Source organism: Mustela lutreola, chromosome 1 (genome assembly GCF_030435805.1).
Source record: "Mustela lutreola isolate mMusLut2 chromosome 1, mMusLut2.pri, whole genome shotgun sequence".
Taxonomy (NCBI): domain Eukaryota; kingdom Metazoa; phylum Chordata; class Mammalia; order Carnivora; family Mustelidae; genus Mustela; species Mustela lutreola.
Genome location: NC_081290.1, coordinates 285,032,449 through 285,053,565, shown reverse-complemented (window position 1 = coordinate 285,053,565; position 21,117 = coordinate 285,032,449). Strand labels below are relative to the sequence as shown.

The 21,117-nt window shown below is 63.0% G+C and overlaps 4 protein-coding genes across 6 annotated transcripts; 3 read left to right on the top strand and 1 right to left on the bottom strand.

Annotated features, from left to right (window-relative positions):
- The first annotated feature begins 8 nt into the window (after positions 1 to 8).
- On the top strand, positions 9 to 3,122 carry GPR152 (G protein-coupled receptor 152). Its single transcript, XM_059142246.1, has 4 exons — positions 9 to 121; positions 1,297 to 2,605; positions 2,678 to 2,802; positions 2,923 to 3,122. Exons 1-4 carry the CDS (start codon positions 9 to 11, stop codon positions 3,098 to 3,100), a joined length of 1,725 nt encoding a protein of 574 aa, XP_058998229.1. The 3' UTR covers positions 3,101 to 3,122.
- Positions 3,123 to 7,433: 4,311 nt separating this feature from the next.
- On the top strand, positions 7,434 to 12,619 carry CORO1B (coronin 1B). Its single transcript, XM_059149340.1, has 11 exons — positions 7,434 to 7,544; positions 8,289 to 8,491; positions 8,720 to 8,842; positions 8,959 to 9,088; positions 9,228 to 9,409; positions 9,513 to 9,632; positions 10,275 to 10,379; positions 10,461 to 10,606; positions 10,849 to 10,906; positions 11,751 to 12,029; positions 12,158 to 12,619. The coding sequence occupies exons 2-11, from the start codon at positions 8,291 to 8,293 to the stop codon at positions 12,281 to 12,283; spliced, it is 1,470 nt and encodes a 489-aa protein (XP_059005323.1). The 5' UTR covers positions 7,434 to 7,544; positions 8,289 to 8,290; the 3' UTR covers positions 12,284 to 12,619.
- Positions 12,620 to 12,766: 147 nt separating this feature from the next.
- Positions 12,767 to 15,124, top strand: PTPRCAP (protein tyrosine phosphatase receptor type C associated protein). Its single transcript, XM_059149376.1, has 2 exons — positions 12,767 to 13,117; positions 14,303 to 15,124. The coding sequence occupies exons 1-2, from the start codon at positions 13,115 to 13,117 to the stop codon at positions 14,921 to 14,923; spliced, it is 624 nt and encodes a 207-aa protein (XP_059005359.1). The 5' UTR covers positions 12,767 to 13,114; the 3' UTR covers positions 14,924 to 15,124.
- Positions 13,832 to 20,840, bottom strand: RPS6KB2 (ribosomal protein S6 kinase B2). Of its 3 annotated transcripts, none has more exons than XM_059149369.1 (15): positions 20,683 to 20,840; positions 20,300 to 20,340; positions 20,083 to 20,206; positions 19,734 to 19,802; positions 19,088 to 19,235; positions 17,990 to 18,047; positions 17,787 to 17,887; positions 17,572 to 17,662; positions 17,397 to 17,487; positions 17,171 to 17,278; positions 16,537 to 16,599; positions 16,318 to 16,395; positions 16,120 to 16,227; positions 15,917 to 16,029; positions 13,832 to 14,111 (listed from the first exon to the last, which is right to left on the bottom strand). In XM_059149369.1, the coding sequence occupies exons 1-15, from the start codon at positions 20,752 to 20,754 to the stop codon at positions 14,099 to 14,101; spliced, it is 1,278 nt and encodes a 425-aa protein (XP_059005352.1). In that variant the 5' UTR covers positions 20,755 to 20,840; the 3' UTR covers positions 13,832 to 14,098. The 3 variants fall into 3 exon arrangements, with proteins under 3 accessions (XP_059005352.1, XP_059005334.1, XP_059005342.1); XM_059149351.1 differs by lacking the exon at positions 13,832 to 14,111 and adding an exon at positions 15,242 to 15,660; XM_059149359.1 differs by lacking the exon at positions 13,832 to 14,111 and adding an exon at positions 15,242 to 15,660 and having other exon boundaries at positions 20,083 to 20,203.
- Between the last annotated feature and the right edge of the window lie 277 nt (positions 20,841 to 21,117).

The following is a 21,117-nucleotide window of genomic DNA, read 5'->3' as shown; positions in this document are numbered from 1 at the left end:
TGGGTTTCATGCCGGCCGCCTTAGCGCCGCCGGGCGCCTTGCAGCAGGCCCTGCTGGCGTGGGGCCCCGCGGATGGCTGGACCCCTGGGCAGGCAGGCACGCCCCAGACTGCACCTCACAGGTAAGCCAGGCCTCACCTGTGGGGGCTCAGGGCAGCTCAGGGCTATGATCCAGCAGAGGCTGGAGCTGGCAGAGCAGGGTCTGCCTGAGGAAGAGGCTTAGTGGGGAGGAGAGCCCCGGGCTACAGGCAGACGGGCCGGAGTGGTGGGCACAGGCAGGAGCCGGACTTTGGGGGCTGTCTACACACTCCCTTGACTCAGCCCTCAGCACCTTCTCCACCCTCAGAGGGAAAGTCCCTCCACCCATAAGGTCTGTGAGGAAGGTGGAGGCTGGGTGGGAGAGGCAGCAGGCCTCCAGGGTCCCAGTCACTCTATCCTCATCACGCCGCTCAGCCCCGACCCCTTCTGTCTGGTGGCCTCAGAGGACCACCTTCTGCCTGAGCTGTGAGAATGAGGACAGGCCCCCAGAGGGAGGTCGAGGGTGATGAAGAGGGTCGAGCTGCTTCCGGGACGGCTGTCCTGGCCTGAGCCGCAGACCCCACCTGAGTTCAGGCACTGCACATGCTTCGGGGAGGGTCTCCTCTGGCCCAGGATCCTGGGACTCCTACGGGCCCATGGGGTCCTGGCTCCCCCCCACCACCACCCCCCGTCTGGGGATCTTAAAGCACTCGAATGCCAGGATACCAGATGGGAAAGGGCCTGCGGCGATCTGACCAAGTAGTTTGCACAAAGTGTCCTCCCTGGAGCCCCAGGGGTGCTCCCCTTCCTTTAATCTGAGCACTCCCTTCTTGTTCATGTGGGAGCTCTGCTGTGCTATTTTATTTGAAGAAAACATTCACAGCTTTAAAAATATGTTTTTTTTTCTTTTTTTCTAAAGATTTCATTTATTTATTTGACAGAGAGATCACAAGTAGGCAGAGAGGCAGACAGAGAGAGAGAGAGAGAGGGGAGAAAGCAGGCTCCCTGCTGAGCAGAGAGGCCGATGGGGGACCCGATCCCAGGACCCTGAGATCATGACCTGAGCTGAAGGCAGCGGCTTAACCCACTGAGCCACCCAGGCGCCCCAACTTTAAAAATATGTTTGAAAGCCAACTCTATCGGGGGCACTGGGATTCCGAGTGGCAGAATGGTTAGGTGTGAGTTTCAGGCCTGGAGCCTCTGTCCTGCCTCTGACCTTGGGCAAGTCACCGATCCTCTGAACCTTCCTTCCCTCTCCTGTAAAATGGATTGTCTGAAGACTAGGTGGCGTCGTCTACTTAAAGGCCCCGGCCGAGGCTAACCACCCAAAAGGCGGTGATGATGGCTCAGAGAAGGACAGTGACTTGCCTGGAGATACACAGCACCCTCTCTCTCATACTCAGTCCCTCATGATTCCACTGATCCATCAGGCGCCCGCCCTGTGGACAGCACACAGGGGACCTCGGACGGACACCGCAATGGAAGCCGACCCGGGTGCCGCCGGCCTCAGGCCCCGCACAGAGCCAGACGATGAAGACTACTATCCCCAGGGTGTCTGGGACACGGTCTTCCTGGTGGCCCTGCTGCTCCTGGGGCTGCCAGCCAATGGGCTCATGGCGTGGCTGGCTGGCTCGCAGGCCCGGCAGGGAGCGGGCAGGCGGCTTGCCCTGCTCCTGCTCAGCCTGGCCCTCTCGGATTTTCTGTTCCTGGCGGCGGCGGCCTTCCAGATCCTGGAGATCCAGCGGGGAGGACACTGGCCGCTGGGGACGGCGGCCTGCCGCTTCTACTACTTCCTGTGGGGTGTATCCTACTCCTCCGGCCTCTTCCTGCTGGCGGCGCTTAGCGTGGACCGCTGCCTGCTGGCGCTGTGCCCGCGCTGGTACCCGGGGCACCGCCCAGCCCGCCTGCCCCTCTGGGTCTGCGCCGGCGTCTGGGTGCTGGCCACGCTCTTCAGTGTGCCCTGGCTGGTCTTCCCGGAGGCCACCGACTGGTGGTACGACCTGGTCATCTGCCTGGACTTTTGGGACAGCGAGGAGCTGCCCCTGCGGATGCTCGAGATCCTGGGGGGCTTCCTGCCTTTCCTCCTGCTGCTCGTCTGCCACGTGCTCACCCAGGCCGCCACCGCCTGCAAGACCTGCTGCCGCCGGCCGAGGCCCGCGGCCTCCCGTGGCTTTGCCCGCGTGGCCCAGACCGTCCTGTCCGCCTACGTGGTCTTGCGGCTGCCCTACCACCTGGCGCAGCTGCTGTACCTGGCCTTCCTGTGGGACGTCTACCCCGGCTACCTGCTCTGGGAGGCCCTGGTCTACTCCGACTACCTGACCCTGCTCAACAGCTGCCTCAGTCCCTTCCTCTGCCTCCTGGCCAGTGCCGACCTGCGCGCCCTGCTGCGCGCTGTGCTCTCCTCCTTCGCGGCGGCTCTCTGTGAAGAATGGCCCGGCAGCTTCACGCTGGCCGAGCCACAGACCCAAGTGGATTCTGGGGGCCACACTTCGCCAGGGCCCATGGCCCAGCCACAGTTGGATTCTGTGGCCGCCCCACGGGCAGACCCCACAGCCCAGCCACAGCTGGATTCTGTGGCCGCCCCACGGGTGGACCCCACAGCCCAGCCACAGTTGGATTCTGTGGCTCCTCCACAACTGGATTCTGTGGCACCTCCACAGGTGGACCCCACAACCCAGCCACAGTTGGAACCTGTGGCCCCCCAACAGGCGGACCCCACAGCCCAGCCACAATTGGAGACTGCGGCCCCCCCACAGGCAGACTCCTCTGCCCAGCCACAGTTGGAGCCTGTGGCCCCCCCACAGTCAGATTTTGTGGTCCAGCCTCAGCTGAACTCCTCAGCTCAGCCCCAGGTGAACCATGAGGCCCAGCCCCATTTGGACGTTGTGGTTCAGGCACAAGAGAGCCCTAAGGCCCAGATCCCCGGACCCCCTTCTGGTTCAGCCCCCAGGCCCCATGATGAAGCTTCCTCTGCTCCCTCCACAGATCCCACCCCAGAAGCCCCCGAGAACCCAGCTGTGCCTGCTGCCTGTGAGGGAGAAAGCCCCAGCAGTGTCCCCCCAGAGGAGACAGGCCCCACGTGAGGGTCCTGGAAAGCCCAGGCCCATCAGGGCAGGGGAAGAACCTGAGGGGGACAAACGAAGCAGCCAGTCAGAGCAGAGGGGAGCCATGGAGGACGTCATTGTGGAAAACCCCACCCAGTCCCCGGGGCCTGGCAGGAGGACCTTGGGGAAGTGAAAAATGAAGCACCCAAATGTCCCAGGCAGTTTGTCGCAAACGTCTTGTCCCCACTCAGGTCCCACTTATCCCCTTCACCCAGTGGCCCAGCAGTCGGAGCCGGTGGTCTCCGGGGGGGTGGGGGGGGGCCTCTGTCCCCGACAGCCCAGACCCCCCGGACCGGCTCCCCCAGCCTCAGTCCTGCAGGAGACCGCCAGCAGGGGCGACCTCCCCGCGCATGCGCCGGCCTCCCTTTGCTCCTTCTCTCCCTCTGCTCCTCCCTCTCTGACCCTGTAACAGTGGGGCCCGCGGACGCCAAGGGAGGAAGTCCCTGCAGACAGGGAGGGCATTCAAGAGCCTGCAGGACCCTGGGGCCTAGGAGCCCAGGCAGGCTGGCCGGGCCCCTTGCCCACAACAGGTGGTGAGACCTTCGGCGGTCTTCCCTCAGCAAGGCAGTGGGAGCGGAGGCCAGAGCTACCAAGCCCGGATTCCACTCAGGCTCCCGTGACTCTGGCTAAGCCGCTTTACCCTCTCAGCTTCTGCCGCATCCGCCAGGTGCAGGGGTTAAGTCAGAAAGTGTGGGGGGCGCTCAGCTAGAGCCTGGCACACAGTGGGGCCTCGGGAATCAGAAGTCCTACCCTCACGGCTGTCTAGAAAGGTCCCTTGCAGGGGCTGGAGTCAGATGGGAGGAGATGCCTCCTGGCCTGGCCCCTGGGAGCTTTGAGACAGATCAGCTGTGCCTGTGACCAGTTCTGGGCCTCAGCCTCCCCCGGGGAGCCTGAGACAGCACGAAGCCAACTCTGCGCCTCTCATGGCTGCAGAGGACTTCAGCGTCTGCGCCCTCCACTCAAGGGCGCGACTAGTGTCCACCCAACCCAGCCACCTGCCACCCAGTCTACAGAGTGTCCTGGTCCCGCCACCAGCTGAGCCCCTTCTTTGCCCTCAACCCACAGGCTGGGGGTGGTGGGGGGCGGTGGGGGACAGCCAAAGAGAGAGCTCTGGGGACCAGAGAGAGCTCTGGGTACAGGCCCCCAGGAGGTCGAGCCCCCTCTTCCCTCTCAAGCTGCAGACACTGCAAGAAAAAGGAGGAAGCGTTGAAGTTCTCATTTCTGTACCCCCCTTCCCTTTCACACCGGCGCTCTCTTCTGGCTGCCCCCTTCACCCAGCTTTCCCTCCCCGCACTGTGCTCCAGAACCATGAGTCCTTCCCCCTTTTAACTGACCCCAACACCCGCCCCCTTCCATCCTTTGAGCTGCCCTGACCGCTGGTGTAGACGACAGATGTTTCTGTGCAGCCCTTCCAGGTCTGCCTCTGTCTGAAAAAGGCAGCAGGCAGGGCGCGGGGCCTGGAGAGCTGCAGGGAGATCTGGATCCGGGTTGCTCGGCACCTCAGCGTTCTCCTGAGCTAGAACGGGGCGGTGGTGTTCCCCTTTCGTTCCCCTTTCGAGGGCTGGGCCCGGGGATGGAAGCAGGCTCAACAGTGGCAATGCTGGGGCGCCCCTAATTCTAGCATTTCCTGCCGACGGGAATGTGGACACTGAGGCTGCGGGAGAGAGATTTCTGAATGGGCACAAATTTGTTGAATTCATTCATTTATTGAGCACTTGCTAGGTGACCTTCTGGCCAGCCCTCCATTCTAGGGACACATGGCCACATGGAGTGGGGGACATGACCTCGGGTGCCCCTTGGGGGGTCTTTTGAATCCCAGCTCCACCATTCACCAGCTGTGGGATCTTCAGCAAGGCCCTTGGCTTCTTTGAGACTCAGTTTCCTCATCTGTAAAATGGGGATCAGATCAAGGGTCCCCATTCCTTAGGAGTGTTCATCTCTATGAAGTACTTGGATCCTTGCCTGGCAAAGAGTAAGTGCTGAATAATTTGTTAGCCACTAATGTAATTATACCTATGGGCATCCCCAAGACTCACCCAGGCCTAGGACTGACAGTCACCCAAGGACCAGAGCCCACATGGCTCTTGACTAGGCATTGTCTCCTCCATTGTACTGCTTTCCACTTCTTCGAGAAATGTACCACCCCACTGGGTGCATAGCCCCTGGAGCTAGGGTCTGGACTGGAGTCCTTCTCGGGGCGCTCTGCAGTGCCCTTCCCCCTTTCCCCCAGAGAGCAGTCCCAAAGCTTTTCCAACAGGACATGCAGAGCAGGCACGAAACCCCCAGTGCCTGCCACCTGCCTTCACCTCTGGTCCCCATTTCAAACCCAGCCTTTGGGAGAGTGGGGAAGCCCCACCTCCAAGGTCCCAAGGGCAAATCTCCTCCATAAGGGGAATTGCTATCCAGGAGAAAGAGCGGTGTTATGAAGGGTTTTGTGGGATGAAGAGGAGTTCTACTGGTGACCCCCAGAAGAGGGTTTTGTGTTAGAGGAATATGGACACCCAAGGCCAGAGAGGGTGAAGGCAGGGCTCCTCCGTGACATTCTATAGTCCATCTACCTCACCCCTAACACCCTGGGGAGGGGGGCTCCTGCTGCCCTCTAGGAGACACGCCCCTTCTCCAGCTGAGAGGTGCATTTATTCTGCGTTGTGAATATGAACATTTTCAATTCTACATTCAGGACTGCTGTTCATTCATTCATTCATTCAGCGTACAGGACTTGACCCCACGCGGTGCGCTAGGTCTCCTTCTGGGTGCTGGGGATACAGTGGGAACAAGGACAAAGTGCTACCCTCAGTTTGCTGACATTCTAGTGGGGCAGGGCAGACAAAAAGCAAATACACAAATAATTACATAGTAGAACCTCAGACAGGGATTAAGGAGGAGGCAGGAGGAACAAGTACGGGTCAGAGAGTGACCAGCAAGGGGTGGTCTGAGACCTGCAGAAAGTGAGAGATGGAGCCTTTTCACAGTCTGGGGGGAGAGTTTCCAGACGGACGGAACAGGATGTACCCAGGCCCTGGTGTGGGAAAGAAGGGGGTTTGTTTCAGGAGGATCAGTGTCACTGGGCCACGTGCCAGGAGAGGACAGAGGAAGGTAATGTATGGGGGGCGGGGGGCACAAGGACTAAAGTTATTTCAAGTGTGACAGTGAGGAGTGTGGAGAGAGTCTAGTTTGGGCTTTAAACAACTCCTGGCTGTTGCCTGGAGGGCACATTGGAGAAACAGGCTTAGTAGCTGCATTCCCTTTTCCAAAGCACCCTCATTCCTGTCCTTTTTTGGAAGGGTCAGCCTGTCCCGGGGTGTGTGGAACAGAGGGAAAAGCAAGGACTTTGGAGCCAAACAGATGGGGACTAAATCTTGGTAGGGTGACCTGGGACAGGCTCCCCTCCCCTCTGAGCTGTTTCCTCATCAGGGAGTGGGAAGGGGTTAAGAGGGTGAACGTCCCAGCCTGTGTGAGACACACGGGGGCCTCCTGCAGCCCCAGACAAGTCTCCTGCTGGCTTTGCTCTTCCTTCCTCTTCCCATCCACCTCTCTTTTTCAGGGAAAGGGACCCTGACCATCACACGGAAGATGAGGGAGGGGGCCCCGACCGCTAGGGAAACGCGCCCCAGGCAGAGGTGACAGTTTGTGCCTGTTGGACTTACAGAGACACTTAAGTTCCCCCCGAGGTGAGACAGGGACAGGGATGGGTAGATCTGAGGAGGCCAGTTTGGACCCCTGTCCCAGGAGCTAGCTAAGAGGGGTCATCTGCGGACAGACCACTAGCCTGGGATCTGGTAGGGGCATGTTCCCATTTCTATTTTTAATAAGGAGGCTCAGCAGGCCCCAGAGGTGTTCACCGAAAAAAGTGGGTTGGCTGGGGCCTTCCACGCGCCCCTCCAAACACCGCTGCTGTATTTACATTGTTCATCACGAGCGTGTAATTTTGTAACCTTTAAAAAGAGGCACGTGAATATATCGACTGTCAGACCGGATACTGTATATCGGAGCCGGGGGTGGACTGGGGCACCTGGATGTCTGCGCTGGGCTCTGTCCAATCCTGACAATCCCGAGGGCACGGCCAGAGGAGCAGGACCGGAAAGGCGCCCCCCCAACCCGCACCCACGGCCCCTCCGACCCCCAACCCTATCTCCGCCCCTTCGCCCGGGAGGGACCGGGAGCCCGAAGGGCGGGGCTCGCCCAGGCACCGCCCCTGCGCTCCCCTAGCTCCAGCGATCCGGGCCTCCGGGGCCCGCTCGCAGTCTCCCGCCCCGCCCCTGCGCGCGTGACCTCGGCCCCGCCCCCGCGAGCCCCCGCCCCGCCCCGCCCCCCCGCCCCCCGTCCCCGGCTCCTCTGTCACTTCCTGATTCCCGCTTCCTGCTTCCCAGAGGCCGGGATCCGGAGCCGCCCGAGGCCGGTGCCGCAGCCCCCGGCGTCCCCGGTGAGCGCGGCGGGCCGGAGCTGGGAGCGCGAGCGCGGGACCGGGCGGGGCTGCGGGGCGGAGCCGCGAGAGGCTGGGGTGGGGGGTCGCGAGTCCGAGGAGCCCTTACCCTCCGCGGCGCTCCACCCTCAGCCCCAACTCCCTGTGGCCGCCTAGCGTTTCCCCCTCTAGGTTCACCTTGGATCCCGCTCCGAGGACGCCCTAGGATGCTCTGCGGGCCAGGAGCGGCATCCTGATCCCCCGCCCAGTCCCTGCCAGGCCCCCTGGGCCGGCCTGGGGCTCCCTGCAGCTCCCTGCACATTTCTGCAGCCACTGCACATTCCCCCGGGCTCAGAACTCGGGCCTAGCGCGGCTCCACACGGGAGACCTTTCCCCATCACCCAGCTTCCAAATCCTGGGCAGGAAGGAGCTCGTTTGGAACTGACTCGGACGCACAGAGGAGCTAAGCTTGCCCTGCCTTCCGCACCTCCCACCTCCCCCACACATACCAGAGCCGGGGAGGCGCCTGGCTAGGGTCCTGGAAAGCCCCTCTGGACTCAACAGTGTGGGCCTTGGGTCAGTTCGCTGCCCCACCCACCTCGATGCCCCCTTGATGGGTGGCAGGGTCTGCACCTGTGACCGCGTTCTGTAACTGTGGAAACTGAAAGCCAAGACCCGGTGGAGTCCTCCTCACCTCCCTTGCCCTGGGAGGGTTGAGGGCTGTTGGGATGGGTGAGGGCTGATGGAAGCCTCCCTGCCCTGCAGACATGTCCTTCCGCAAAGTGGTCAGACAGAGCAAATTCCGGCATGTGTTTGGACAACCAGTCAAGAATGACCAGTGCTATGAAGATATTCGAGTGTCCCGTGTCACCTGGGACAGCACCTTCTGCGCCGTCAATCCCAAATTCCTGGCTGTGATCGTGGAGGCCAGCGGCGGGGGTGCCTTCCTGGTGCTCCCCCTGAGCAAGGTGGGCTCTGTGAGGGCTGGGGTGAGGACTGGAGACGGGCCACACCTGCCAGACCTCACTTTCCGTAACTCGCCCATCCCTACTCCACTGTGGACAGGTGTCATGATGCAGATTTATTGCCTAAAAGAGGTGTTAGCCCGGATGGAGAGAGGTTTACTACCACAGAGTCAGGGTCAGAGGCAACAAACATTTCCTTCTCCCCCTTGACTGCCCCTCTCGTGCCCGCAGACGGGCCGCATTGACAAGGCCTACCCGACGGTGTGTGGACACACTGGACCCGTCCTGGACATCGATTGGTGTCCCCACAACGACGAAGTCATTGCCAGTGGCTCAGAGGACTGTACAGTCATGGTGAGGCACGGGGCTGTGGTTGGGCCCGGGTCACAGGTGTGGCTCGAGGCTGCCAGCAGCGAGGGCCAAGCAGAGGCCTCAACTGGCTTCTCCCTCGCAACCCCCACGCCCCGCAGGTGTGGCAGATCCCGGAAAACGGGCTCACCGCCCCGCTCACAGAGCCAGTGGTGCTGCTGGAGGGACACACCAAGCGAGTGGGCATTGTCACCTGGCACCCGACGGCCCGCAATGTGCTGCTCAGCGCAGGTCCGCACCGCCCGCCCCGCCCCCCCTGCGCAGCTCCAGAACCTACACCCTCTCCCAGGCCCACCGGACAGGGGGCCGGGTGTGGCTCCTGGAGGGTGGTCCGAGCCCGCCCAGTGCCCTGATGGCCCCTGCCCGGCAGGCTGTGACAACGTGGTGCTCATCTGGAACGTGGGCACGGCGGAGGAGCTGTACCGCCTGGACAGTCTGCACCCCGACCTCATCTACAACGTCAGCTGGAACCGGAACGGCAGCCTCTTCTGCTCCGCCTGCAAAGACAAGAGCGTGCGCGTCATCGACCCCCGCCGGGGCACCCTGGTGGCGGTGCGCAGCCCCGGACGCCTGGGGGGCGGCAGCGGACAGGCCAGGGGGCTCTGTCGGCTGCCGCACTGACCACTCTGCATCCCCCCCATCCTGTCCCGGATAGGAGAGGGAGAAGGCTCACGAAGGGGCCCGTCCCATGCGGGCCATCTTCCTGGCGGATGGCAAGGTGTTTACCACGGGCTTCAGCCGCATGAGCGAGCGGCAGCTGGCGCTGTGGGACCCGGTGAGTAGCCACGGGCAGCCTGAGGGTCAGGCTTGGTTGAGACTTGGACCCCCACCTGGGCAAGGAGGTAGGAGTCACCCTGGAGAGGTGTGTGGGTCCGCGGTGCTCAGCCTGGCACCTGAGGCTCTCGGGACCTGGAACCCTGCCTGCCTCTTCTGTGTGCCCCTCGCCCTCCAGCCTCCCCTGCTGCCTCGCATCCTCCAGGCCCTCGCTAGCACTGTTCTTGCCAGTTGAAAGCCCTTCCCTCCTTGGCTTGCCTGTTCCCATCTGGTGGCCCTTTGGGGCCCAGTGCAGAGGCCCTCCCCTCCAGGAGGCCTCCCAGCCCTTCTCCTGAAGTGTTCTGTCCCACAGCCCTGCGCTGCTGTGTACTGGCCTCCGTGGGTCCCTCTGAGACAGGGTAGTGCTGCCTGGCACCCCCCTGCTCGCACATGGTAGGGACTAGAGGCCTGGAGTGGCCCAGGAAAGTGGGATCCTAGGAGTGGAAGGAATCCAGGAGGGTGGGAGAAAACCCATCTGGTATTGGTGGGGGCCATGCCAGCTGGCGTGGGAGGCGGCCTGGGGCCAGCCCTGATGGGCCTGGATGGTGAGGAGAGGGAAAGAAGATTCCAGCCTGGCCTCACTGCCCACCACCCCATGTGGCAGGAAAACCTTGAGGAACCCATGGCCCTACAGGAACTGGACTCGAGCAACGGGGCGCTGCTGCCCTTTTACGACCCAGACACCAACGTGGTCTACGTCTGCGGCAAGGTGGGGCCAGGCAGGGCAGATGGGCAGGGGGGAAGCAGGCAGCCCGCTTGGGTGCTGACCCCTGCCGCCTCCCCTCCGCAGGGCGACTCCAGCATCCGGTACTTCGAGATCACAGATGAGCCCCCTTATATCCACTTCCTGAACACTTTCACTAGCAAGGAGCCCCAGAGGGGCATGGGCAGCATGCCTAAGAGGGGCCTGGAGGTCAGCAAGTGCGAGATCGCCCGGTAAGAGGGGCCTCCCACGTGGCCGGCTGCACAGGGCTGAGTCGTCCCCCATCAGCCGTGGCTGGCCAGGGTGAGCAGTCAGATCTTGGGAGGCTGCTGAAGAGCAGGAATTGGCCGGCAGCAGGGCCAGGGTCAAGGTCAGACTATGGAGGCCTTGGGATGGGGCTCAGAAGTGGAGAGTGCAGGGGAGCCCTCGAGGGGCAGGTACCACCCACGGTTCCTCCCTCCCTTCCCTTTCCCAGGTTCTACAAACTGCACGAGCGCAAGTGTGAGCCCATCGTCATGACTGTGCCAAGAAAGGTGAGGCCACCTGGTGCCCTGCCCACCCACTCCCTTCCCCAGCAGACGGGCCACACGGTGGGGACCGGGCTGAGGCCTGTGAATGGGACGTGGTTGAGTGTGGATGTGGTCAGTGGGCTGGACGGATACCAGCACGCCTTTGGGTCACTGCCAGGCATAGGGCTGTGCCAGGCGTAGGGCTGTACCAGGCGTGGGACAAGGAGTGAGACACTCTGGAAGAGCCGCGGGAGGCGGACAAGTGCCGGGCAGGCCTGGAGGGCTCCCTATGGCCAGAAAGGCAGGACCCGACAACATGGCTGTGGGGGTGGCCCTCCAGCGGTGGGTCTAAGCCAGGCAAACGGCACTGAGGGAAGAGTGGACAGAGGGACGAGAGCCTGGCTGCTGCGGAGACTCCCACGAAGAAGGGAGCAGCCCACATGTGGCCGGGCCTCCGATGCCCAGCCTTGAACCCTGGAGGAGCCTCATTCTTCGGCCGGTGCTCACCGAGTGAACCTTCCAGCATGCCACGCGCCTCCCAGGGAGGAGAGCTGTGAATGAGGCTGGCGGGGTTTACCATCTGTGGGACACAGGGCTTCCAGAATCCCATGAAGCCACGTGGCTGACCCCTGCTTAGGAGTGTGGGGAAGGTTTCTGAGAGAGTTGGTGGCCTCGCCCCGAAGGGAAGTGAAACGAGAGATTTGTGCTTTACAGAGGCCACGGGGGCCAGGGCGTGGGAGGCTGGGTTGACAGGGCGCAGGCCTGGAGGCCGAGAGCGATAAGAAGGTGGCTACCCAGGGTCCAGACAAGATGACCCTACCACGGGGCACCCCCGGCTGATCCGGACCTCCCCCGCCCCCCCGCCCAGTCGGACCTCTTCCAGGACGATCTGTACCCTGACACGGCCGGGCCTGAGGCGGCCCTAGAGGCAGAGGAGTGGGTGAGCGGGCAGGATGCCAACCCCATCCTCATCTCCCTGCGGGAGGCCTATGTGCCCAGCAAGCAGCGGGACCTGAAGGTCAGCAGGCGCAACGTGTTATCCGATAGCCGGCCTTCCGCGGCTCCCAGCTCGGCCCGCCCGGGGGCCACCGGCTCTGCTGCGTCCGTCCATACGACCGTCTCCAGCGGCAGCCTTGCTGGAGCCATGGTACGTGCCCCCCGGGGCCCTGGTCTGCGGGTGTGTGTGCCTGAACCCTTCCTGGGCCAGGGCCTCTGTTGACCGGGGGAGGGCCGCAGCTGCGCACCCCCTGACTCCTGCTCCCGCTGTCCCTGCAGGAGGCTGGGAAGCTGGAGGAGGTGATGCAGGAGCTGCGGGCACTGCGGGCGCTGGTCAAGGAACAGGGGGAGCGCATCGGTCGCCTGGAGGAGCAGCTGGGCCGCATGGAGAACGGGGACGCATAGGACCACAGGCCCGGGGGTGCCGCACCCCTCACTTCTTCCTCCTCCATGCCCTCCTCACCCAGCCTCTGCTGGCAAGTCACACCACTAGCTGGCTGCCCCCTGCCCCCTGCCCGGGGCCTCTGGGCCAGGTTCAGGGACAGTCCACACTGACCCATCCTGTGGGCCTGGGCCAGAGCCACCGCCTGGCTCTTGTCATTGTCACTGTGGAGGATTTTTGTATCAAGGCAAGCTTATACTCTGAGGGACCATCTCCCCCCCACTCCCTGCTCTCTTCCTGGAGGACGTGGGAGGGACAAGCTCTATATTTTCATTCCAAATAAAATTCTCTTTCTAAAAGCCAGGTTTGCCCTTTGCAAAGGGTCGGGTTGGGAAAGGAAGTCTAGAACACTGGGGCGATGAGGGCAGCCCACAGGGATCACAGTTGAGAGAAAGGGCTGGGGGCCACGGGCTTCCCCCCCACCAAGTTATTGCTTCCCTGAATTCTGCCAGCTAGAGGAACTGTGGCCCCAGACGTGTGGATGCCCAGGACTGCATGGGCTATGAACTGGTGCCTGGGGCCTCCCAAAGGAGGCCCGGCCAGAGGCTTCACAGCCCTGGCCTCATCCAGTGAGAGATCTGTGAGGCTCTAGCGTGGGTTAGCGGGTTAGGGTGGTCCCGAGAGGCCCGCGGCCCCCAGCAGGGGCCTATGGCAGGGAGGGCTGGGTGGGGTACGTGGGCAGGAAGCGGAAGCGCCCAGGGAGCCCCAGCTGCAGCTGAGCACACCAGAGCGCACTTCCACTCAACGCGGCCAGAGCTGGTGGCAGGCGCCCAGGCACCAAGGCCGGCGGACTGATGGTGAGCACGGGAGCCTGCCGGGTCCTGCGGTGGGGGCCCCAGGAGGTCAGAGAATGTCTGGGCCCTGGGCGCTAAGGAGGGATCCCCGCACTGGGGCCCAAGAGCAGAAGCAGTCAGTCAAGGGCAGAGATGGGAGACCCAGGGCAAGCATGGGGCAGAAGCTGGGCCTTCCTCTCACCTTGCCTCAGAGGCGGGCCCCCCTGGGACTCAGGGTGTGCCCCCAGCACCCCTCTCCAGGCCTGGCCCCGCTTCAGGAACCTCTGATAGACCCTCTCACCTGTTCTGCTGGTGAGCTGGGACCTGGGCACAGAACCTACCTGCATCCCTGAAGCCTGAGCGAACAGAGCCAGGGGAGAAGGGGAGGCTTGCCCGAATCTCGGCCCCCCTCCCCCGCCACCTCCCACCTGCCTTGTTCCGACCGCAGGCTTCCTCTGGTAGCGGCACCCGCCTCCCCCAGCCCCAGGCCCTGCAAGCCTGAGGCCCCCAGGGACCGGAGTTGAACGGAAATGCTGCAGCTGGGGCGGCCCGGGGGTGGGAGAGGAGGAGGGGCTTCAGGGACCCCCCACCCCCCCCCCGGACCTGACCAAGTGGAGGGTAATCAGTTGTCTGAGTCGGCCCCTCCATTCCCATGCCTCAGGAAGAGCAGATTCCCTCCCTCCCTCTGCATCTAGCGCCCGCGCAAGCGTCAGTCTTGACACGTCTGACCAGTGTTTGCTGAGCACCTACTGTGTGTGCCAGAAATGATAGTGCTTAAGCCTGAAAGATGGCTGTGCCCTTGCCGCTTCTCTGCTGGGGCAGATGAGGCAGGCTGTGTGAGGAGTACCAGGCTGAGGAAAGCAGAGCCAGGCTGGGCCCGGCTGCAGAGGGGCGAGGCCGGGCAGTACTTCAGGCCAAGGTGAGCCGGCAGCAGTGTGGCTCTCGGGGGATGGAGCATCCTGGGTGGAGGGAACAGCCGGCACGCGGGCCCCCGGCGGCACCGGCTCATGGAACGCACCTGGGGTGGCAAAGGCGGGAGTCAGAGGCTCCGGAGCCACAGCTCAAAGGACCAGGGCCTTGTAGACCCAGTAAGAACGTGGGCCCTTCTGCTCACTGGTCCCCATTTTGCCCAAGAGGCAGCTGAGGACCCAGTCACGCGGCCTGACCACCCCCAGCCCCGGTGACACACCCCCGCCTGTCTCCCCACAGGACCTGCCCTGTGCCCTAGGGCTCGGGACACTGCTGGCCCTGCCGGGGGTCCTGGGCTCGGGCGGCAGTGCCGAGGACAGTGAGGGTTCCAACTCCGTCACTGTCGTCGTGCTGCTGCTGCTGCTCCTGCTGTTGGCCACCGGCCTGGCGCTGGCCTGGTGCCGCCTCAGCCGGGACTCGGGGGGCTACTACCACCCGGCCCGCCTGAGCGCCGCGCTGTGGGGCCGCACCCGCCGCCTCCTCTGGGCCAGCCCGCCAGGCCGCTGGCTCCGGGCTCGGGCCGAGCTGGAGTCGCCCGACGAGGACCCTGAGCAGCCGCAGGACACGCAGGATGTGGAAGAGGACTACCACCTGGCCGGCGGCCTGGAGGAGGCAGAGTCCCTGGAGGAGGAGCAGCAGGCAGGAGAGGGGCCCGGCCCCCAGCAGGCCCCGGAGCCAGCTGACGAAGCACGTGACAATAACATCGAAGCGGGCCTGGGCCTCAGATCCCAGGGGCCGGCAGGCTCAGGGGGCAGCGCTGAGGCCCTGCTGAGCGACCTGCACGCCTTCGCCGGCAGCGCAGCCTGGGACGACAGCGCCGAAGCGGCGGGGGGCCAGGGCCTCCATGTCACCGCTCTGTAAGAGCCAAAGGGCTGGTCCACCCCTGTCACCGTATCTCTGTGTCCCGAGCTGTCCCGGACCCAGCATCACCCACACCCCCTCCCCGTGAAGAGTCTCAAACGATCGCTCCCCCAGCAGTTCTGTCCCCAAAGCTCTGCGGCTCTGTCCCCACCAGGAAGGGACACTGGGCAGCCATCTGAAATAAAACCCCTCCAGCCCCGACGCTCTGTGGTCCTGTAGTGACCCTCCCCGTCTCTGAGCAGGGGCTCCTCCTGATACAAGCCGCCCGCCCGCAATCCTGCCCCCAGAAGTCCAAGGAAGAGCCAGGTCAGTGCCAGGTCAGTGCCATGATTCACTATTTTAATTCTTCAAGGGCACAGCTCAACTGCAGGCCAGTTGGGCGGCAAGGCCACTCCCCTGACAGCCAGAGCCTGTGGCCCTTTGTGGGCTTGGTTCAGGGGGACAGCCACCCCCAGCAGAGACACACTCTCACACACACTCACTCCTGTACCCCTAGACCCATCTCCAGGTCTCTCGAACTGGCCCAGGGTCCCTCCCGCCCTCAGAGTCCCCCATCCTCTCAGCGTCCCGGGCGCCCACGGCCCCTCTTAGACTTCTTGGTCCCTGACGGGGGTCGGATGGGGAGGGGAGCAGAGCTCGAGGGTGGCGGTGGTGGGAGAGGGGCGAGAGAGGGCTCCGTGGGCTCCAGTGGGCCAGAGCTGGGCCGGAATCCCTCAAAGGGCGAGAACTTCAGGGGGCTGCGGGGAAAACCAAGGCTGCGTCAGCCTGGACCACCCCTGGGCTCAGAGGGCCGACACTGCCCAGCCCGCCCCACCTAGGCACAGAGGCTGCAAGGTCAAGTGCCCAGCCAAGCAGCCCCTGCCACAAGGGGTCCCCGGGGTGGGTGGGAAAACACAGACGAGCACCAAGAGGCAGCCCTAGGGTGGGCAGCAGAGCCAAGCCCGAAGCGGCCTCCCACCCCAGCGGCACACTCTCCCCTGTGCTCTGCGGTACCTGACTGGGGTCCGGGGGCTGCTGTTGAGGCGCCTGGGGGAGCGCAGCTTAGGCTGAGAGGAGAAGCCCTCCTTGATGCTGTCCAGGACGGAGGGGGCCACATATGTGAAGCCCTGTGGGGACGGATGGCACTCAGTGTCCGCCACTCCTTCACCACAATCCTGCCCAGGCCCCCGTAACCCTCAGGCCACCCAGGACCTCACCAAGAAAGCCTGGTTGGCGCTCTCGCTGAGGGCCGTGTCGTCGGGACTGTCCACTGGCGTCTGCCGCGTGAAGTGGGTGTCGAACTGGCTCACGTCCTCCTCTGACTGCTGTGGGCAGACCCGGGCGGCAAGGAGGGATCAGGGGGCATCCAAGATGGGTCCTCCACCTGCCCCCGGACCAGCGGGTCCTCCACTTACCAGAGACGGCCTGATAGGAGGGTCGACGCGGCAAGCCAGGAGGTCGTCCCAGTTAATTTGCCGGAAGAAAGGGTGCCTCTGTGGGTACAGGGCCCCCAAGCACCCCGTCATTTCCACCTCCTTGGCTCACAGAGAAACTCCCTGTACCCTAAGGCCTTGCCTGCCTCCTGGCACCTTTGGGGGCTCCGCCCTGCCCCCTCCTGGGGCTCCCAGACCCACCTGCACATCAGCAGCGTCCCCGGGGCCACCCCCAATCCGCTGGCTGGGATTCCGTTTCAGAAACTGCAGGGCAAGGGCAGAGGGTGAGGCTCTAGGGGAGAGAAACTGACTGTGTGTTCCTCCAGGTTCCTCGGGGCGGGCTGGGTGAGGAAAGGTGAGGGGTGTGTGTGTGTGTGTGTGTGTGTGCGCGCTGGGGGGAGGGCCTCCGGAGTGTGGTCCCCACCTACGGACAACCTTAGGCCTTCCAAGGTTTGGTGTGAGGGGCCCTTCCGCATGAAGCATTCACAAAGGCACCCGGTCACAGGCATCACTCCAGGGCCCTGCCGTGGGGTCCGATCTCTGAGCCTGGCCGCCCACTTTTACCCCCAGTGAATGCCTTCTCAATGGGAGAACAACTAGCTCACCGTGAGTGAACGTTCGGCTGATTAGGACCCAGGACTAGGGATCTGTGCAACAAGGTCAGCAGCTGGTGTGCAACAGAGTGAGCGCCCCAGCTTGGCACTGTGGACCCCAAAGCCAGGGCGCCTTCATCCCCAAGGCATACTGCGCCGGCAGGGAGCCCAGAGAAACTCAGGATTCCAGGCGGGGCCTAAAAGACACTGGGGCCTAGGGACCACGGACAGAGGGAACGCACCTTTTTGACAAGGTCCCGGGCATCCGGGGTGAGGTAGGGGGGCAGCGCCAGCTTCCCTTTGATGATCTTGTCCATCGTCTTCTTCCGGTTCTCTGCCGTGAAGGGAGGCTGGAGAAGGCAGGGGGTGGGAGGAGACTTGCGGGCCTCCCCCCGGCCCTGGCCCAGCCCCGGGAGGGGGACCCCCTCCCACCACCCTCCCCCACCACCCCAAGGAGGCTGGACTTGCCGAGCCGGTGAGCATGTCATACATCAGGGCGCCCAGGCTCCACCAGTCCACCGCCCGGTTGTGGCCACTGCGCACCAGAATCTCAGGGGCCCTGGGGGCCAGGGGAAACCATTGGTCGGGCTGGGCCCTTCCCGCCAGTCGTCCCAATCCCTGGTCCCAGCCAGCTGCCGCTTACATGTACTCAATGGTGCCACAGAAAGTGTGGGTGACCGCATCCTCGTGGATTGACTCCTTGCAGAGTCCGAAGTCCGTCAGTTTGATGTGGCCTGAGGAGGATATTGGAGTGGGGGGTGGTCAGGGCCCACCACGTGGTGCTCCTCAGCCCTCCCGGCAGGTTCCCACCCGGCAGGTGCAGGTGCACGGGCGGGGGAGGGGCACATGCATGCGCACCCTGGCTGTTGAGCATGATGTTCTCGGGTTTGAGGTCCCGGTAGATGATGCCTTGGGAGTGCAGGTGGCCCAGGGCCAGTGTGATCTCCGCCAAGTAGAAACTGCAGAGACAGGACAGGGTGAAGGCAAGGGCAGTGTGGGGCTGTGCTCGGGGTGAAGGGAATCCCTGCAGCCCCTCCAGAGAGGCAGGTAGTACCACCTACCAGGCTGTGTCTTCCAGGAAGATGCCCTCTCGCTCCAGATGCGTGAAGAGCTCACCGCCTGTGACACAAACACGTCAGCAGCTGTGTGCTGGGAACCAGCACCTTTGCTCTCGGAGTCTCGGTTTCTTCTTGGGGAGAGTGGGACTCAGAATTCCGGCCCTACCTGCCTCACAGAGTTGCCGTGGGGACTCAATTCAATTCAGCAAACATCTACCGACGCCTACTCGGTGTCTGGCCCTGTGCTGGGCGAAGCTGGGGACACAGAGATGAAGAGACCCAGCCACTGCCCTCAGGATGCTCAGTCTAATGAGGAGACAGACATGCACACAGGTGCTCTAATAGGCCAGACCAAGGCAAGGGCTCCAAGAGCTTAGTGCAAAAAATCTCACAGAGGAGGCAAAATGACTCCCAACGTGAGGGGACGCAGCCCGCGGTAACAGTGAGAATCGAGGGGGCACTGCGAGGGACATGGGGACTGGAGCTCACAGGGCTCATCTGTGCAGATAGGACCTGGTGGGAAGCGGGCCCCCACCGCTTCATGGCCAACAGGGGGCAGCGGGCCAAGGAGGCCAGGCTTCATCGGGGCAGTTACAAGGAGCCGTAGGATTGTGAGACGAAGCGCCGGGGACAATTCCCGTGCTGAGACAACGGCCCTGAGAGTTCATGGAAGAAAGTGAGCTGAAGGCCTCAGGCCCAGTGAGGAAACCTGACCCGTGCCCTCCCCTCAGGAGAGTGCAGAGGATGGAGGACACTGCCGAGAATGAACCAGCGGGATCTGGGACCCGACTCGACACGGGGCACGCAGGAGAGAGGAACAGGCCGTGAACGGGTAGTGGAAATGGACAAAACAAGCCACTGGATTTCCGTACAAACTCCCGCCGTTCCCGTCCACCCCCAATACAGGTGAGGGACACAATAGGTGCTGGACAGACGTTTGCTGAATGAATGAATGAAGGCACAGATAGACACATGGATGGATGGGTATGGGGGCCCCCTAGCCATTCTACACACCACATCTCTCCGGGCTTCCCCCAGAGCTCCCAGTGCTTCCTGGCTGGTTCCCTGGCCCTGGTTCCCTGGCTGGGCCCCCGCTCATACCACTGAGGCACTCGAGGATGAGGTAGAGTTTGCCACCAGTCTGGAAGGCATAGGCCAGTTCCACAATGAAGGGGTGCTTCACTGACTCTAGAATGTTCCGTTCAGCCCGCGTGTGTGCTGTGTCCTTGGCGTTGCGCACAATTTTGGCCTGAAGAGGCGGGGATCAATCAGCAAATGGGCACCTTGGGCTCCTTTAGTCCCTCCTGCCACTACCCTTCTGCCACCGTTTATCACTCCATTGTCTCTCTCCGCAATCCTGCTGCCAGTGGTCATCCCTCTCAAGGACCGACTTATCCTCTAGAGGTACCTCTCCACCTGGCACTAATGACATTTCGGGCAGGTAATTCTTTGCCGTGGGTGCTGTCTCGTACACTGCAGGATGTTGAACAGCCGCCCTGGCCTCTACCCACTGGATGCCAGTAGCGCCCTATTTATTTAGTTGTGACTCAGAAACATAGAGGCAAAATTGCCCACGGCTGGGAATTACTGCAAAACAACATAACCACAACTGACAATAAACCAGCCAATGCCCAAGCCAGGGGCCAGGTCCTCCACCGTGTTCACTACCGTCTTCCGGAAGCCTGAAGTCGTGCCTGGAGAACGGCGGCCACCAAGCAAGGATGTGTTGGCTGAACACATGACTCACCTTCCTCAGGACTTTCATGGCATATATTTTGCCCGAGTTGGTGCCTTGCACCTTTCGCACTTGGAACACCTGTAGGGCAGGGGAGACAGGATCAACCTCCCTCTCCACATCCTTCCTTCAAAAAGCTCCACCCTGAAGCTCTGGCACTGAGACCCAGAGGCCGAGGCCCGCCCAAGGGTGAGGCAGTAAAGACCTTGTCTGATTCTGAGAGGCTCTGTCTTTCCCTCCTTTACGTTTTTACCGCAGTGTTCTATGGAGGCTCGGCTGATTTATAAGCCAAATTCGTTTTGAGACCCTTTGCTGCTGCAAGACGGGGGCAGGGAGACCAGGGAGGACCGAGGGCCAGTACCTTGCCATAGCCCCCCTTGCCCAGCACACGCAGCAGCTCGAAGCAGTGGGGCCCGATGCGCTCAGGGCCCAGGTTCACACTGGTCTCGGTCAGCTCCACCTCCTCACAGCGTCCCACAGGCCTACTGACACAAGAGTTAAAGGGGGCAAGGCTCCAGGACTCCCCGTGTCTCCCTCCCCAGCCCATACCCTCCTCCCCCAACACAACCCTCACTCACTCCAGGCCAGCCGCCCTCGACTCGGCAAGGGGACACACGTCCTGTGAGAAACCGAGGGGTAAGAGCCAAGGAAGGCGCCGGGATCCCCCCCCACCCCGCCCAACCCCGCCTCAAGCTGGACTCGTTGGCCCAGGAGAGGAGGGGTCAGGAATGGGAACTGGCGGGCGATGGGCCAGCACTGGGGAGGAGAGGCCGAGAGCAGAAAAGGGAGAACCAGGGTAGGGGCTGGTGCCTGGAAGACAGGTCGGGGTGAGGGAGGGCGGGTCAGAGCTTAACAGGGGCCGGGATCTGAGACGCTCCGGCTGGGGGAAGCCAGGGCGATTCCACCGCCTGGAGGATGGGATCGGCTCCGGGATCGAGCCGCGCCCGAGAGGACCACTCACCGAGGGGCTCGACTCTGGCTCACCCTCGCTGCCTTCCTCCGTCTCCAGGTCCAGGTCAAACACGGCCGCCATAGCGGCGCGGCCCGGCGGGCCCCTCGGCCAGTGCTCCGCCGCGCTCAGACTGACAGCCCGGGGGGCGGGGTGTGGGGAAGTTGTATGTTATCACTCCGCGACCAGGACCGCTGCCGCGCGCGCCGATGACGCAGGAGCCCGCCCACCCGGGCTGACCGGGTGGGGCGGAAAGATGGCGCCTGGCGCAAGGCCTCTCGGGAATTGTAGTTGCACAGTGCCGGGTTGCCGAAGCTGGTTTGACCGGACCCTCACTCTTCCCGGCACTGCTTCCCGGAAGCGGCACGGGACAAGGGCGGCCTGGAAGGCGCTCATCTTGGTTCTGGGGAGAGTTTGAGTTTGGATGGGACAGAAACACATGCAGAT

Excerpts from the sequence above, each read along its gene's own strand:
- GPR152 (XM_059142246.1), top strand. The coding sequence starts at position 9 with ATGCCGGCCGCCTTAGCGCCGCCGGGCGCCTTGCAGCAGGCCCTGCTG. Across the intron at positions 122-1,296 it reads CCCCAGACTGCACCTCACAG|ACTAGGTGGCGTCGTCTACT; the intron begins GTAAGCCAGGCC and ends GATTGTCTGAAG. Across the intron at positions 2,803-2,922 it reads TCTGCCCAGCCACAGTTGGA|CCCTAAGGCCCAGATCCCCG; the intron begins GCCTGTGGCCCC and ends GGCACAAGAGAG.
- CORO1B (XM_059149340.1), top strand. The coding sequence starts at position 8,291 with ATGTCCTTCCGCAAAGTGGTCAGACAGAGCAAATTCCGGCATGTGTTT. Across the intron at positions 10,907-11,750 it reads TCATGACTGTGCCAAGAAAG|TCGGACCTCTTCCAGGACGA; the intron begins GTGAGGCCACCT and ends CCCCCCGCCCAG. Across the intron at positions 12,030-12,157 it reads GCAGCCTTGCTGGAGCCATG|GAGGCTGGGAAGCTGGAGGA; the intron begins GTACGTGCCCCC and ends CTGTCCCTGCAG.
- RPS6KB2 (XM_059149351.1), bottom strand. The coding sequence starts at position 20,754 with ATGGCGGCCGTGTTTGACCTGGACCTGGAGACGGAGGAAGGCAGCGAG. Across the intron at positions 19,236-19,733 it reads CCATGAAAGTCCTGAGGAAG|GCCAAAATTGTGCGCAACGC; the intron begins GTGAGTCATGTG and ends CCGCCTCTTCAG. Across the intron at positions 16,396-16,536 it reads GGGACGCTGCTGATGTGCAG|AGGCACCCTTTCTTCCGGCA; the intron begins GTGGGTCTGGGA and ends CTGTACCCACAG.